This window comes from Stegostoma tigrinum, chromosome 2, assembly GCF_030684315.1.
Source record: "Stegostoma tigrinum isolate sSteTig4 chromosome 2, sSteTig4.hap1, whole genome shotgun sequence".
In the NCBI taxonomy this organism is placed as follows: Eukaryota; Metazoa; Chordata; class Chondrichthyes; order Orectolobiformes; family Stegostomatidae; genus Stegostoma; species Stegostoma tigrinum.
This window is the reverse complement of record NC_081355.1, coordinates 7673710-7688142: the sequence shown is the minus strand read 5'-3', so window position 1 is coordinate 7688142 and position 14433 is coordinate 7673710. Positions and strand designations below refer to the sequence as shown.

General features: G+C 42.8%; 1 protein-coding gene across 2 annotated transcripts in view; it reads left to right on the top strand.

The window, feature by feature from the left end:
• LOC125466226 (phosphatidylinositol-3-phosphatase SAC1-like) overlaps positions 1-14433 on the top strand; it is a 61972-nt gene that overhangs the window by 12038 nt on the left and 35501 nt on the right. For both annotated transcript variants that reach the window (XM_059652041.1, XM_059652040.1), the window contains exons 2-3: positions 4258-4355; positions 11861-11935. In XM_059652041.1, coding sequence (XP_059508024.1) covers positions 4258-4355; positions 11861-11935 — 173 coding nt within the window. The remainder of the gene's footprint in view (positions 1-4257; positions 4356-11860; positions 11936-14433) is intronic.

Genomic DNA, 14433 nt, shown 5'->3' with positions numbered 1-14433 from the left:
TTTCCACATTTGCTAACCTTGCATGTCTGGCAATTCTTGAAGACTCCTTGTGTTAATGATATCTGCTGACAGAGCAGATGATATCCTCACCTTCTGGATTCCACTCCTCCTTCAGTATTTCCTCTGTATTCATTGACCATTCACTTGCTCCTATTCCATGGACCGTCCTACTCAATGTCCTGTTCCTCCCACTCCCTGAAAAAAAATTACTGCACTGTCTCTGTCTGTGCGTGTTGGTTGTGTTGCATATTAAATGTCATGGCCTAATAGTGTAGTGGGTGAAACTGACCCTACTGCTTCAGTCCAACAACACCGCATTTGTCTTTCCTAACCCCGTGGCTTAAACCCTGTCAAATTGGTGGTTACTGGGCTTTTTACTGACCTGCTACAAGTGGACAGTGTTACAATGGAACAAGTAGGTAAATTTATCAATTTAGCTGAAAGTGGCAGATAGGACACGGAAGTTTGAAGAAGGCAGAGGATGGCCAGAATAACATTGTGAAGCATTCTCTTCCATTAGTCAGAAGATACAAAAGTTAGAAAACATGTACCAATAGATACAAAAAAAAGGCTTCTCCCCCACTGTTATCAGACTTTTGAACAAACCTCTAATTGCTCTTTCTCTGCACCTTCCCTGTAGCTGTGACACTATATTTTTCATCCTCTTCTAGTACCCTGATATACTTATGGTATGATTTGCCTGGATAGCACACAAAGCCATACTTTTCACTGCATCTCTACACATGTGCCAAAATCAAATAACATCCTTAATTTGGTTTGATAATGAGAAAAATCCCAAGCTTGCAGCAAGGAAATAAATATCATAAGTTGCTGCATTCTGTTTTCTTTCATGATGTTTCAGAAATATGGACAATGTATAAATATTTGCAGAAGACAGGCCTTTGAGATGTGGATGTTCAGACTTAGTAAAGTTGCATATACAAAGAATTTGACAAATGAACAGGTACTTGGAATTGCAAGAATAGAAACAACTCTTTAAAAAGTTACATCCAGAAAGTAAATGTCAGTATTTCTGCTGTTTGATCAGAGCTGAAAAGCTACCAAGATCTCTATTAGATAACACACTGGACAGCAGAAAGAGGTGTTGACCTCGACATTATGAAATGATGGATGTCACAGTGATTTGCAGGCAAGTTACAGTGAAGTGAAAAGGCAGCACAACACTTATGAATGTGGGACCATGACGGCACATCTGGCAGAAGAGCTACATGCCGCTGGGTGTCTCTCACTGACACTTGGCAGCTGCATGTCTCACTGTTGATTGAAATCTTTCGAAAAGGCACTCAATAAACTTTCACAAGGAGCAGTACTAGGCGAGATGGCTCTGTATATTTGTGCATCCTGCATTCTTAACCTCTTTCCCTGAGTTGTTCATGGCTGAGCTGAAATCCCTTCAGCAATGGAGTTACATTGTGATTAGAGCCACGTGTGCACACATGCTTATAACATGCACCCAAGGGTGCACTCCGTGACAGAAATGGACTGTCTAGAAAGGATTTACTGGGCACAGCAGAGAATGGCAGTGACCTGTATCATGCAAACATGCTGTGAGGTTTGGTATGGAACAAAAGCCTCCTTCAACTGATCGGAAAGAATTTGTCACACAAAGGGTGCGAACAGCTCTTTATAAAGCAGCTGCAGATAGGAGTAACTCTGTCCTTTATACGGCTTTCAGGTTTGGTTGCAGAAATCTCAAATTGCCTTCTTGGAGACTTTATAATATTTGCATCCATGTTCATAGACAAGATTCTAACTCTGTTCACTTGAGTCAAAGCAGATGCACATTTGCTAATGACCGAGGGCAGATTGATGAGAAGAAATAGATGTTCAATGCTATATCACTTTAAGAAGCTGTCAGAAATGTCTAGCAGACCTTTTGCTATCTTCCTGTCATCAAGAGCAGGAACATGACATAGCAGTTGATCAATGAGTTATAAGGCAGTGTATTTTTGGCAACACTGACCTTGCTGAGGGATAGAGGCCCTTCTCTTATAGCACCTGAATAATTGTTCGGGAATGTGAGTTTATAGTGGAGGCCTCTGCTCAAACTCGCACATCTGGACTTTGATAAGTTCAAGAAACAGCAGGCTTTCTTCATGTCATTCCAGTTCATGATGCAGAGTATCATGAGACACTCATTCAGAGAAATGTTGTCCTGGTGCTGTGCCCCATTATACAGGCATGCAGCCGTTTTGAATTCATATAGTCTTGGAGATCTACAGCACAGTAAAAGGCCCTTCAGCCAGTTGTATCCATACCAGTCAAAAGCAGCTATCTAATGGCAGTGGCGCGGTCATGCCTTCCCCGACAGCCCCAGACACACCTGTTCCCTCTCACTGTTTCAGACATCAGATTGGCCTTCCTGGAAGGCAACCCAAGGAAAGTGACTGGCCCAGACAGATTCCCCGGCCGAGTATTCAGGTCCTGTGCAGACCAACTGGCGGATGTATTCACCAATATCTTCAACCTCTTCCCTTCTACAAGCTGAAGTCCCAACCTGCTTCAAGAATACCACCGTCATACCCATACCTACGAAAGCACATGCAATGTGCCTTAATGACTACAGCCCAATAGCTCTGACCTCCATAATCGTGAAATGCTTCGAGAGGCTGGTCACGACCCACATCAACTCCAGTCTCCCAGCCTAGCTCGATCCCCCACAATTTGCTTACTGATGTAACAGGACCAGAGAGGATACCATAATCCCTCGCCCTGCACTCATCCCTGGAACTACTCGGTAACAAAGACACCAACGTCAGACTCCTGGTCGATGACTCCAGTTCCGCCTTCAGTGCCGTTATCCCCTCCAGGCCGATCTCAAAATTGTGCAGCCTTGATCTCAGCTCTGCCCTTTGCAACTGGATCCTCAGCTTCCAGACCCAAAGGCCACAGTCAGTGAGGATAGGTAACTGCACCTCCTCCACAACAGCACTCAACACTGGACCCCCAAGGATGCATCCTTAGCCCCCTGGTGTACTCCCTCTACACCCACAACTGTGTTGCCAAATTCTGAATGAACGCCATCTCCAAGTTCTCTGACAACACCACCGTAGTGGGACTGATACCTAACAACAATGAGCCAAACTACAGAAGGGCGATAGAGGGCTTGGTGATGTGGTGCAATGAAAACAAACTGTGTCTTAACATTGGCAAACCTAAGGAACTAATCATCGACTTCAGAAAGAAAGGAAGAGATCATGCCCCCATCTACATGAATGGAACTGAGGTTGACAGGGTGAAGAACATAAAGTTCTTCAGAGCGACGATAACTGACAACCTGTCCTGGACTTGCCACATAGATGTAACAGGCAAGAAGACACAACAATGCTTCTTCTTCCTTAGGCAGCTCAGGAAATTTGCCCTGCCCGTAAGGTCCCTCACCAACTTCTACAGATGCACCGTTGAAAGCAAACTGTCCGGGTGCATAATGGCCTGGTACGGCAACTGCTCTGCTCAGGCCCGTAAGAAGCTACAGAAGGTGGTGTGCACAGCCCAGACCATCATGGAAGCCAGTCCTCCCTCCATGGACTCCATTTACACAGCCCACTGCCACAGGAAAAACTGCCAACATCATCAAAGACCTATTGTACTCTGGTAACGCTCTCTTACAACTTCTTCCGTCAGATAGAAGATGCAGAAGCTCGAACACCTGCGCCAGCAAGTTCAGGAACAGCTTCTTCTCTTCTGTTATCAGTCTGATGAATGGACTCTGTCTAGCCTGAAATAATGCTGATCTTGCTGACCTTGATCTTGCCTAGTGCATGCACTGTGCAATGTAATCTTTATGCCTGTAAGTCTTTTTGATCGGCACGCCGTTTGCTTACTATCGTCTGCCTTAACACTCGTAAACAAAGCTTTTCAGTGTATTTCAATACATGTGATAATAAAATCAATCAATCAAGGCTGTCTGGTGCAGTTCCCTTGCTTTAGCTTTGCAGGATTTGTATAAATTTCTCATCTACGACCTGTTCACAGTTCATGGCTCTAAGCACTAATAAATCCTTGCAAAAATATTAATGGGAGTTCAAGGATAAATAGCATGGGAAACAAAAGTGATGCACCAATGGAGAGACATGACTATTCTAAGTGTTGTCAGTAAGACCTAAATTTGAAGCAGAAAATATCTGTTAATCTTTATTCTGAGGGTGTCTATAATTTCCAGAGTGCTTCCCATAAATTCAGCTTTGACAATTTTTCATGAAATTGACACTCACAGTAACTTTGTTTGTTTTTAAGGCACACAACGCCAGAAAAGTTCTATTTTGAGGCTTGTGATGATGGATCAAATGATGTGCTCACAATTGACCGTGTCTCTAATGAAATCACCCTTGGAGGTAAGGAGTATCTGTTGGAGGAATCTCAAAATGGGTTTGCATTTCACAAGCAGAAAAGTTTTTGTTTATTTCGAAACTTGAGTTGCTCTAATTGCTGTAAAATGTTCATTATGATCTTTATTTCCTGAATGTTACCACATGTTCAAAAATAACATGTTATAATAATTTTAAAGAGAAACTAGATTTAACGCCCAGGTGAAGAAACAGAAGGTTATGTCGATGGAAGGAGAAAGAGGAAACTTGTGCAGGGTATAAACGTTCAGAATGTACTAAACTTCCTATTTCTGCTATATATATTTTATGTAAGAGTTTCACTGGTGAGAATTTACAAGAAGTTGGAAAGTTTTTGATCAAACTGAGACATGCTTTGTTACAAAGCCATTTTTTCTCAACTTTTGGGTTGGCATGATGGCTCAGTGATAAGCACTGCTGCACCATGGTGCCAGGAAACCAGAGTTTGATTCCACCCTTGGGCAACTGTCTGTGCGGAATTTGCACATTCTCCCCATGTCTTCATGGATTTCCTCTGGGTGCTCCGGTTTCCTCCCACAGTTCAAAAATGTGCCGGTTAGGTGGATTAGACATGTTAAATTGCCCGTAGTGTCCGGGAATGTGCAGACTAGGTGGATTAGCCACTCGAAGTGCAATGTTATGGGCATAGGTTTTGGGGACTGGGCCTGGGTGGGATGCTCTTCACTGTGTTGGTGTGGACTGGAAGGGCTGAATGGTCTGTTGCTACATTGTAGAAGTTCTATTGTGATGATTTGTTCAAAGTTTGTATCAACTTACATCAAGAGAAAGGCAAAACTGATAAAGCCTTTGTTGATCCATATTTGAAGAACGTATGAGCCTGAAACCTCCAGGCCAAAGTAAAGGAAAAGACAGTCTAGCTGGATTGAAGGAGCAAAGGGAGGGAGGGGTACAGTTATTCAAATCGTTACAAATATCAGTGCAAGTGATGGCTTGTGTGCAACCAGCAGAGCAACTTGCAAATTGACATGTGGTGACACAGTCTAAGAAGGAATGCCAATTTGAAGTATTGTGTACAGTTCTGACCTCCGTTAGAAGGGCATAATGAGACCCTGCAGAAAGTGTAAAAATACATCAAGGATGGAAGATTCTAACTATCAGGCAAGAACGAACAGGTTGGGTCTGTTTCTGTTATTGGAAAATAGAAACCTGAAGGTGACCTCCTGGAGCTGGTGAAAAGTTGTTTGGGGTAAATAGAGACGTGAAGAACTTTGGTATGTCAGTATAAGGTGGTTGAGGATTTCAGAAGAAACTTCCTGACCTAGAAAATGATTAGTGTGTGGAATTTAGGCTTCATGGAGTACTGGAGATGAACAGCAGAGATGTTAGGGAGAATCTGGGCCAGTACCTGAGGAAGGAGTTGCTGGGGTTAGAGGAAGTGGGGTGAATTATTTGGCCAAACGTCCTGATTCTGCACAGCAAATTCAAAGTTCTCCAGTCCAGCTTGGTAAAATTAGACAACTCAATTAAAGATTCTCACAGTAATTTAATACTGGAATATTCAGTATTTTGAAGTAATGGATATCCTCTCCTCCTTGAGATCTCAATAATTCTAGCCTGCAAGTTTCTGTTTCCTGATAGCATATCCAACAATATGTGCACTTAATTTCACTTTAAATCAATCTATATGTAAAAATATCTCCAGCGATTATACTTTGATCATTTGCAACAGCATCTCTGTAATCAGCACGATGATCAGTTGGCTCTTGACTATCATTGACAGTGAGTAATTGTCCAAGCATTGAGTTTGACACAGGGGAAATACATGGGAATCAGATAAGCATGTGCTTTCTGCTTAATAATGATCTCCCATGGAACTTTGATTGCCAAAGTACTCAGCTTGTTCCCACTTAGATTATAAAAAAGCTGTGAGAAGAAGTATTTCAATAATCTCTGCATCCAGATGGATACACCCCATCTGGTAAGCCCATCAAGTGAAGAAATACTGGTCTATTGCTGATGACACGGAGTCCCATTTAAAACATTGTAGCTCCTGATCTGGTTCCTTTTTGGGAGGTTTCACTCCAAACTGCCTGACTGTTTGCTTTCCAGGAAAGCTCCCCTGGGAGAAATTAACTTGATTGCAGTTTAGTTTGACTGAGTTGCTAATTAACCTGCTTCTGCAGGTACCCCTGGAGATTTGTCTCGGATGACTTGCTGATCTGATTCCCTCCGGAATGGTAGTTTGTGTAACAACATTTATCTCCTATAGATTGACTTCTTTTGTTCTGTCTATCCTGATTATTTTGAAGGAGCACACCTGGGCATTATTGCCTGCAGAAAATGCAGAACATTTTTATAATATTTGTTGCCTTTGAGTTTCATTTTATCCTCTATTAAGAAGTAGATCATATTTCCAACCTCCTAAATTAAACTGGACAGCATCAGTTTGCTTTCCAAATAAAGGCCATTGTAACCTTAACAAGGGAAGACGTAACTCAGTAGAGCTCATGTCCCTTCCGTACTGTTTGAACTCAATTTTGTTGCAATTATGGAAATTTTCTCTGTCTACTTGATTCTCTGTAATACAGTCTTGAAAATAAGCCTTTAGTTTTATTAAGAGCTCCATGTCACCGAGGAGTCTTCAGGTTAATCTACTTTCAATGACCAGCTGCGAAAACTCTCCTCACATTTTGACAACTTTGACAAATTCTATTACATCCAAGACAATCCATAGTATTTTAAATCAGATCCTTCGTGTGAAGTCAATCCACTTTATCTTCCAGTCTTAATGGACCCCTCTAAAAAAACATGCAGATGGGAACCCACACCTGCATTAGAAGAATGCCTCTTGCACCTTGGGCCATACCTATCTGTAGTTTTGAGATGTATTGCTTACAGCCAAGCAGGTCATCAAATGGCAAAAACCTTATTGCCGCTTACTGTTAGTAGCCAAGGTAATGAGATGTGAGATAATAAAATGTGAGGCTGGATGAACATAGCAGGCCAAGCAGCATCTCCGGAGCACAAAAGCTGATGTTTCGGGCCTAGACCCTTCATCAGAGAGGGGGATGGGGTGAGGGTTCTGGAATAAATAGGGTGAGAGGGGGAGGCGGACCGAAGATGGAGAGAAAAGAAGATAGGTGGAGAGAGTATAGGTGGGGAGGTAGGGAGGGGATAGGTCAGTCCAGGGAAGACGGACAGGTCAAGGAGGTGGGATGAGGTTAGTAGGTAGGAGATGGAGGTGCGGCTTGGGGTGGGAGGAAGGGATGAGTGAGAGGATGAACAGGTTAGGGAGGCAGAGACAGGTTGGACTGGTTTTGGGATGCAGTGGGTGGGGGAGAAGAGCTGGGCTGGTTGTGTGGTGCAGTGGGGGGAGGGGACGAACTGGGCTGGTTTTGGGATGCGGTGGGGGAAGGGGAGATTTTGAAACTGGTGAAGTCCACATTGATACCATTAGGCTGCAGGGTTCCCAGGCGGAATATGAGTTGCTGTTCCTGCAACCTACGGGTGGCATCACTGTGGCACTGCAGGAGGCCCATGATGGACAATGTCATCTAAAGAATAGGAGGGGGAGTGGAAATGGTTTGCGATTGGGAGGTGCAGTTGTTTGTTGCGAACTGAGATGTGATTTGAAATGAGATGTGACTTGTGCATAATGTAAGAACCTTAGCTTGGGAGTAGGAGTTGGCCATTTGGCCCTTCGAGCCTGCACCAGCACTCCATAAGGTTTCATATCTAGTGTCATTGTAGTCTCCACTTTTCTGTCTGTACTATATAATCCTGGACTTTATTCTTTGTCAAACAGCTATCTAACACATGACCTCAGTGGCTCAGTGTTAGCACTGCTGCCTCACACCAGGTTAATCTACTTTCAATGACCAGCTGCGAAAACTCTCCTCACAAGGACCTGAGTTCAGTTCCAGCCTCGGGCAACTCTGCGTGGAGCTTGCACATTCTCCCCGTGTCTGCGTGGGTTTCCTCTGGGTGCTCTGGCTTCCTCTCGCAGTCCAAAGATGTGCGGGTTAGGTTGATTGACCATGAGAAATGCAGGGTTACAAGGGTGGGGTAGGGGTTTGGAGGGTCGGTGTGGACTCCATGAGCCAAATGGCCTACTTGCACACTGTGGGGATTCAATGAATAAATTCAATGACACAGCATTCAGAAACTAACAATCCTTTGAGAGAAAAAGAAAGCCGTCAAATCTGTATTTTGAAAGGGAGCCCTCTTATCTTTAAACTGTGTCCCCTCGTTGTAGTCTCCTCCACAAGAGGCAGCATCCTCCCCATATCCACTCTATCCAATCTTCTCCAGATCTTGTGTATTTCTATAATGTCACCTCCCATTGTTCCAAACACCAATGGCTGTAGGTGCAATCTGTTCAGCCTTTTCTCATAAATGCTCTTCATTCCAGGAATGAGTCAAGTGAACCTTCTCTGAACTGCTTCTAACACAATTATATCCTATTAGAAGTAAGGAGATACATGCTATATATGTTTGTATTCGTAAAGCATAGCCTCCAACATACCATAATCAACAGCATTAAAAAATCCATCTGTTTCCATTATTATTGTTCATTAAAGTTTGGGGTGTGCTGGTCTTTGAAGGCTTACAAGTGTTTGCAGCAACTATCAACTGAGACTGAGATTCGTTTCTTCTTAGGGAGATTAATCTATGGAATCCCTTACCACAGAGGGCTTTCGTATCTGGGTCATTCACAATATTCAACGCTGAGAGATTTTTAATCAGGAAAGGAGTCAAACGTTATTGGGAAAAGTCAGGAAAGTGGAGTTGAGGACTACCAGATCGACCATGATCTCATTTGAATGGCAAAGCAGACTCAATGGGCTGAATGTGATTCTTGTGATTATACATTTTGTCTGTAGTTGAGGCTTAAATAAATCATTTTATTGTTTAACACTGCCACACATTTGCCACAAATCTAATTCAATTTCTGTTACTCCGATTTCATTTTTATGATTCACTCATGGGATGTGTGTGTTGCTGGCTGGGCCAGAGTGTATTGTCTGCCCCAATGAGATAGTAACTGTATTAGCTCGCAGCCACCCAATTGGTAAAGGTCAGCAAAGGATGCAAAGACTGAATTTACATTTGAAATTTTGTATCTTCTTTTTTTAGATTTTCTAGTGCTCCCCTGTAGACAAATGCAAACATCTTACTTATTTGCCAATACCATGTCTCAGTTTGTGTTTTATTTGCAGTCTGTTCTAAACTTGTTGCTTCTCTTAATGTTCTTCCAGAATGTACTCAGAGCTGTCTAGTTACTGTCTGCATGACCACTCAGAGGCACAGTGGGGGTGTGAGCTCTCCGACAAGATGTATACCTGACCCTGGTTCTATCCAGCTGTAATGTCCTGCACACTTTCCCAACTACCTCAGCCTGTTTCCTTGACTCCTTCTACGCTTTTTCTGGTCATTAGCTATCGTTTGTCATGGCCCCAGCAAGCATCTGACTATATTCCAATTTACCCTAATTTTCTCAGCTTGAAATCCTGCTCTACTTTACTCTTGCCCATGCCTCGGTCTCCAGCCATTGTTGTACACTCTGCTTTGTTACCCTGACCCTGATCTCCCCCCCGCCCCCCCCCACCCAAGTCTCCAGTATTGTTTCAGTCTTCCCTCAGAACTGGTCCAGTTATTCTATCACGTCTGACCTAGCTTGGCCTGAAGAATGACTTTGACTTTGACTTTGACTTGATTCCCTAAGCGAAAGAGCAGAGGAGTGTCCCTGGTAATATAATAGTCATGGTTTGCCACAGCCTGAATGCTGCATATGCAGAACCATCTTTAATTGTGGTACAGGTATTTCTCCTATAACGCGATAGTTGCGTTCTTGTGTGACCTCGTGCTACAGAAAATCACCACAGAAAATTGTGTTATGGGGGATCACTACAGCAAATCGTTATACCTGTATAGCAGAAAGATCACGTGATCCAAACAATGTCCACTGTTCATAAATGACATTATAGCCAATTTGCGTTAACGAAACATTCGTTATGGCAGAAGTACCTGCATTTCTGACAATAAGCATTTCGCAGCTTTGAGCAATCACAATAGTACATGACGTTGTGTTTGTTTTGCAATGACACTTCAGACCATCAAAGAGCATGAATATATCTGAAGAGAATATGTTCTGCATTATATGGTATTGCACGTTTGATGTTACAAGCAGCAGATCTTGCCAGTATTATTTGAAGATAACGTGCGCCTAGTTTGTGGACTAGATGTAAATCAGGAGACAGAGTGAGTGAGAGGATTTGAGATATATCAGCCGTGATCATATTGAAAGGTGGAGCAGGCTCGGGAGGCCGTTACTTTCTCTTCCTTCTTCTGGGATTACTGATGTTAATTTCAATTGCTGGCTGCCATCCGTGAATTTAGTGCCTCAAAACTTATGATCCTCCTTGTCCATATGGTTCGGTATGAAACTTTTCACTGCATTTATTCACAGGACTGCCTCCCACTTAGCACAGTTAATTCTATAATCCGAGGAATCCACGTTTCCAAATACTTGCCCTGACTTTCAGCAGAGACAGCAGGTTGTGAACAAAAAGCAATACATCAACCTAGAAAGAAATAACCTGCATTTATTTAGCATCTCTCATATCCCCTAGATTTCACAACGTGCTTTCCAATCAAACACAGTAACCGTTGAAAGGAAATTGTCATATTTACTGTTCAATTCCCTTTTAATTATTGTGAATATAGAAGTTCGCTAATATCGGCAAAGACAAACGTTTGGTGATCGATCATACAAGCAGTTGAGGCTGACTGGTACAGTATGAAATATGACCTTTTCTGTTACCTGGGATAGGTTTAGGGCTGTATCATTTGTAATTTCTATAGATCAGAGTGTGAAATTTAGGACCAGTGCATGTATTGCTTTACATTCTATAATTATCCCACTGTCAGTTCTATAGAGCGTACTCTTTTTTTTTGGCTTTGACTCGCAAACATCACCACCATTCCACTGTCTGTGTGCCATTTCTCACGTTCACTCTCCCCCCCCCACCCCCACCATCGTCAACCCTCCCCACTCCCCCTCCCTCCTCCTGCCCCCGACTCACCCCACTCTCTCCTCCTGCCCGCCCCCACCCCCCACTCTGTCTCCACTCTTTCCTGCCCTGTGCTCTCCCATCCCGCTCTTGTCACCCTGCCCACGGTTGCCCCTCTGCCCTCTCGCTGCGCCGTCACCTCGCCCTCACTCCCCACTCCGCCTCCAGCCCTTCTCTTCCCTTTTCTCTTCCATACCTCCCCGCCCCTCACTGCCCTTCCACCCACCCCACCCCCAACCATGGCTCTCCATGCTCCCATGCACAACCAGTGCTGCTGACTGCTCAAGTAAGATATTTGAAGTTGACCGTTCAAACTAGACTCCTCGGTGAAGTTGTTCTAGCCATTCGGTCTTGAAGAATGTACATTTCTTCCTATGTAGTCAGCTTATTGACCTTTCTCCTAGCCATATGTTTGAATGTTTTTAAACTATATCAATGATTTTCCCTTTGTCTTTTTAGTTAAGAAAGATGTCCCTCCCTCTGCAGTTACCAGATCTGTTTATGGAATCATGGGAACAATTCGCCTGGTTGCAGGTGGGTGGATGTGAACACTTTTTTTTAGTGCGAGTGGAGATAATGCTGTGCTTGAATTAGTTGACCTAACATTCTGTTGCTATGCTTTTGTCAACTGTTGCGGAAGAGCTCTGTTAAATCTGCTTTTGATAACTTGTGTATTTCTGTCTACTGGGAGTTGAGGCATTAGCCTGTGCTTTGGTTCAGTATTGTTTGCTGCTTTCACAACTGTGTGCCTTCTGAGAGCAGCCCTGTTGGGTGGGTCATCACGGTGACTAGGACCAAAGCTGCCATAAGCGTTCTTCATTTTTAATTGTCCCCTGGGAAGTTCACCGCCATTGCGGCCAAAATTCCAAATGCCAACATAGCCTGTGCAGCAGTGAGTCATTTGTCAATACTGCAACTGATATTGGCTGGCCAGGGTAATCCAGGCTGGCCTAATGTGGATATGGAGCACATACACTAGCACAGAGTGCTTGGATCATATACCCTGGTGTGCCTTATATTTTGTGTAACCTAGTAAAGATCATAAATTAGCACCGTCTTCTCAATTTCATTTGTGCATTTGCAACGCATTTTCGTTGCCTAATTAGAAGGAGGTACCAACATGTGTCCAAAGGTTTTTTTCAGACATAAATGGTTCAACTCTGCTAAAGGTTTGTACAAATCAGTATCTCTTTGGTTATATTTTCACATTTTAATAATAGTAGATGTGTTTAACGGGAATCTGGATAAACACTTGAGAAAGGATATGTGGATGGGGTGATTTGAAGAAGTGTGGGAGCGACTTGTGAAGTATAAACATGGACAAAGTCCAGTTGGCCTGAAATGTCTCGTGCTCTGTTACAGGATTTCACAACATGTGTAATAAGTGATCAGTAATCATTTCAAGGAAACTTCTGCTTGAAAAAATGTTGTAAATATTTATCATGAAACTCACAAAGAGCTTTTTGTGGAAGCCCAAAAGTGATGACTTTTTGGGAGTTCAAGTAACACTGCTTTCATTGAAAGACATTTGGCAATATTTCCAGTTTCCAGAATTCTGTAATGCAGTTTGTTTCCAGGGTAATATGTCATATTACTGCCAAGTTCTTCCCCACCCTACAACATTTTTAAAAAAGAAAATGTGCTAGTGGGTTCAATTTGATGTCCCAAAGAAATTCTGCTTGTGAACTTGTCACCAATTAATTTACTTTTCTGCTTTCAAATATTGATCATTTTACCTTGAGATTGGTTTATGTTATAATTTCAGTTGCTTGATGTTTTTCCACCTTTGTCACTGAATCAGGTATCAGGTGCCTAACAGGCAGAGAGATGTCCAAATTGACCTTGCTGATTTATTTTCTGCTTTATTTGTGCTGTAATGAATAAACATGATTTTTTTGTTAGAGTGGAACAGAAGCATGTGCTAGTCGCAGGCCTAATTGCATCTATCTCACGTTGTGACATTTTTAAAAAATTATTAATGGGATGTGGGTTTTGCAGCATTTATTGCCCATTCTGAAGCCTCTTTGAGGAGGAGGTGATGGCAAAGTGCCGTCTAGAACCAGTGCAGTACATTTGCATTGAGTCTACCTACAGCTAGTAGGGAATGAATCCCAGGATTTTGACTCAACAACACTGAAGGTGATATGTTTGCAGATTAGGATGGTGAGTAGCTTGGAAGGGAACTTGCAGGAGGTGATGTTCCCGTATACCTGCCGCCTTTGGACTTCTAAGAAATGTGAGAATAAGATCTGCTGTAGAGAGCTCACAAATAGTTGCCCTGTGTCAACACCATCTTGAATCCATGAGATTGACACAAACCAATCTCCCATCCATGGACTCCATTTACACCTCATTGCTGCAGAAAAGCAGCCAACAACATCAAAGAGCCCTCCCACTCCAGTTATAATCTCTTCCAACCTCTTCCATCGAGCAGAAGATACAAAAGCTTAAATATATACCAACAGGTTCATGAACAGCTTCTTCACTGCTGTTTGAGATTTCTGAACAGACTCTTCAGATTTCAAATCTAATGTTGATCTTGCTTTTATACACCTGTGCAGCTATGGCCTTGCATACCTCACTCTGTTCAATCTCCCTATGATCTGTTTGTCTTTGTATGCTATGAACTGCCTGTATTGCATGCCAAACCAAACTTTTCACTGTACTTAAGTACATGTGACACAATAAATCAAATCAAATCCAGATGGTGGACATCATGGTTTATTTTTGAAACCCTGAGTGAAATAGCAGGCTGAGAGGAAAGTAAAGACTTTTCTTTTTTAATGCATTAATTTATGAGAAGTGGGGGGTGATGCTGGCTGGGTCAGCACTTACGACCATTTCCTAATTGCCCTTGAGAAGGCAGTAACCAAAGGTGAGAACTGACAGCGAATAAACCTTCAACTCGATATTAGAGTTACAGCTGTTGCCACAGATACAGCTTACACCATAAGAGTAAAAGATTTGATGAAAGCTAAAATGGGAAGACATTCTCTGGCTGAATTAAATGCTGACAGAATCCACATCTCTTG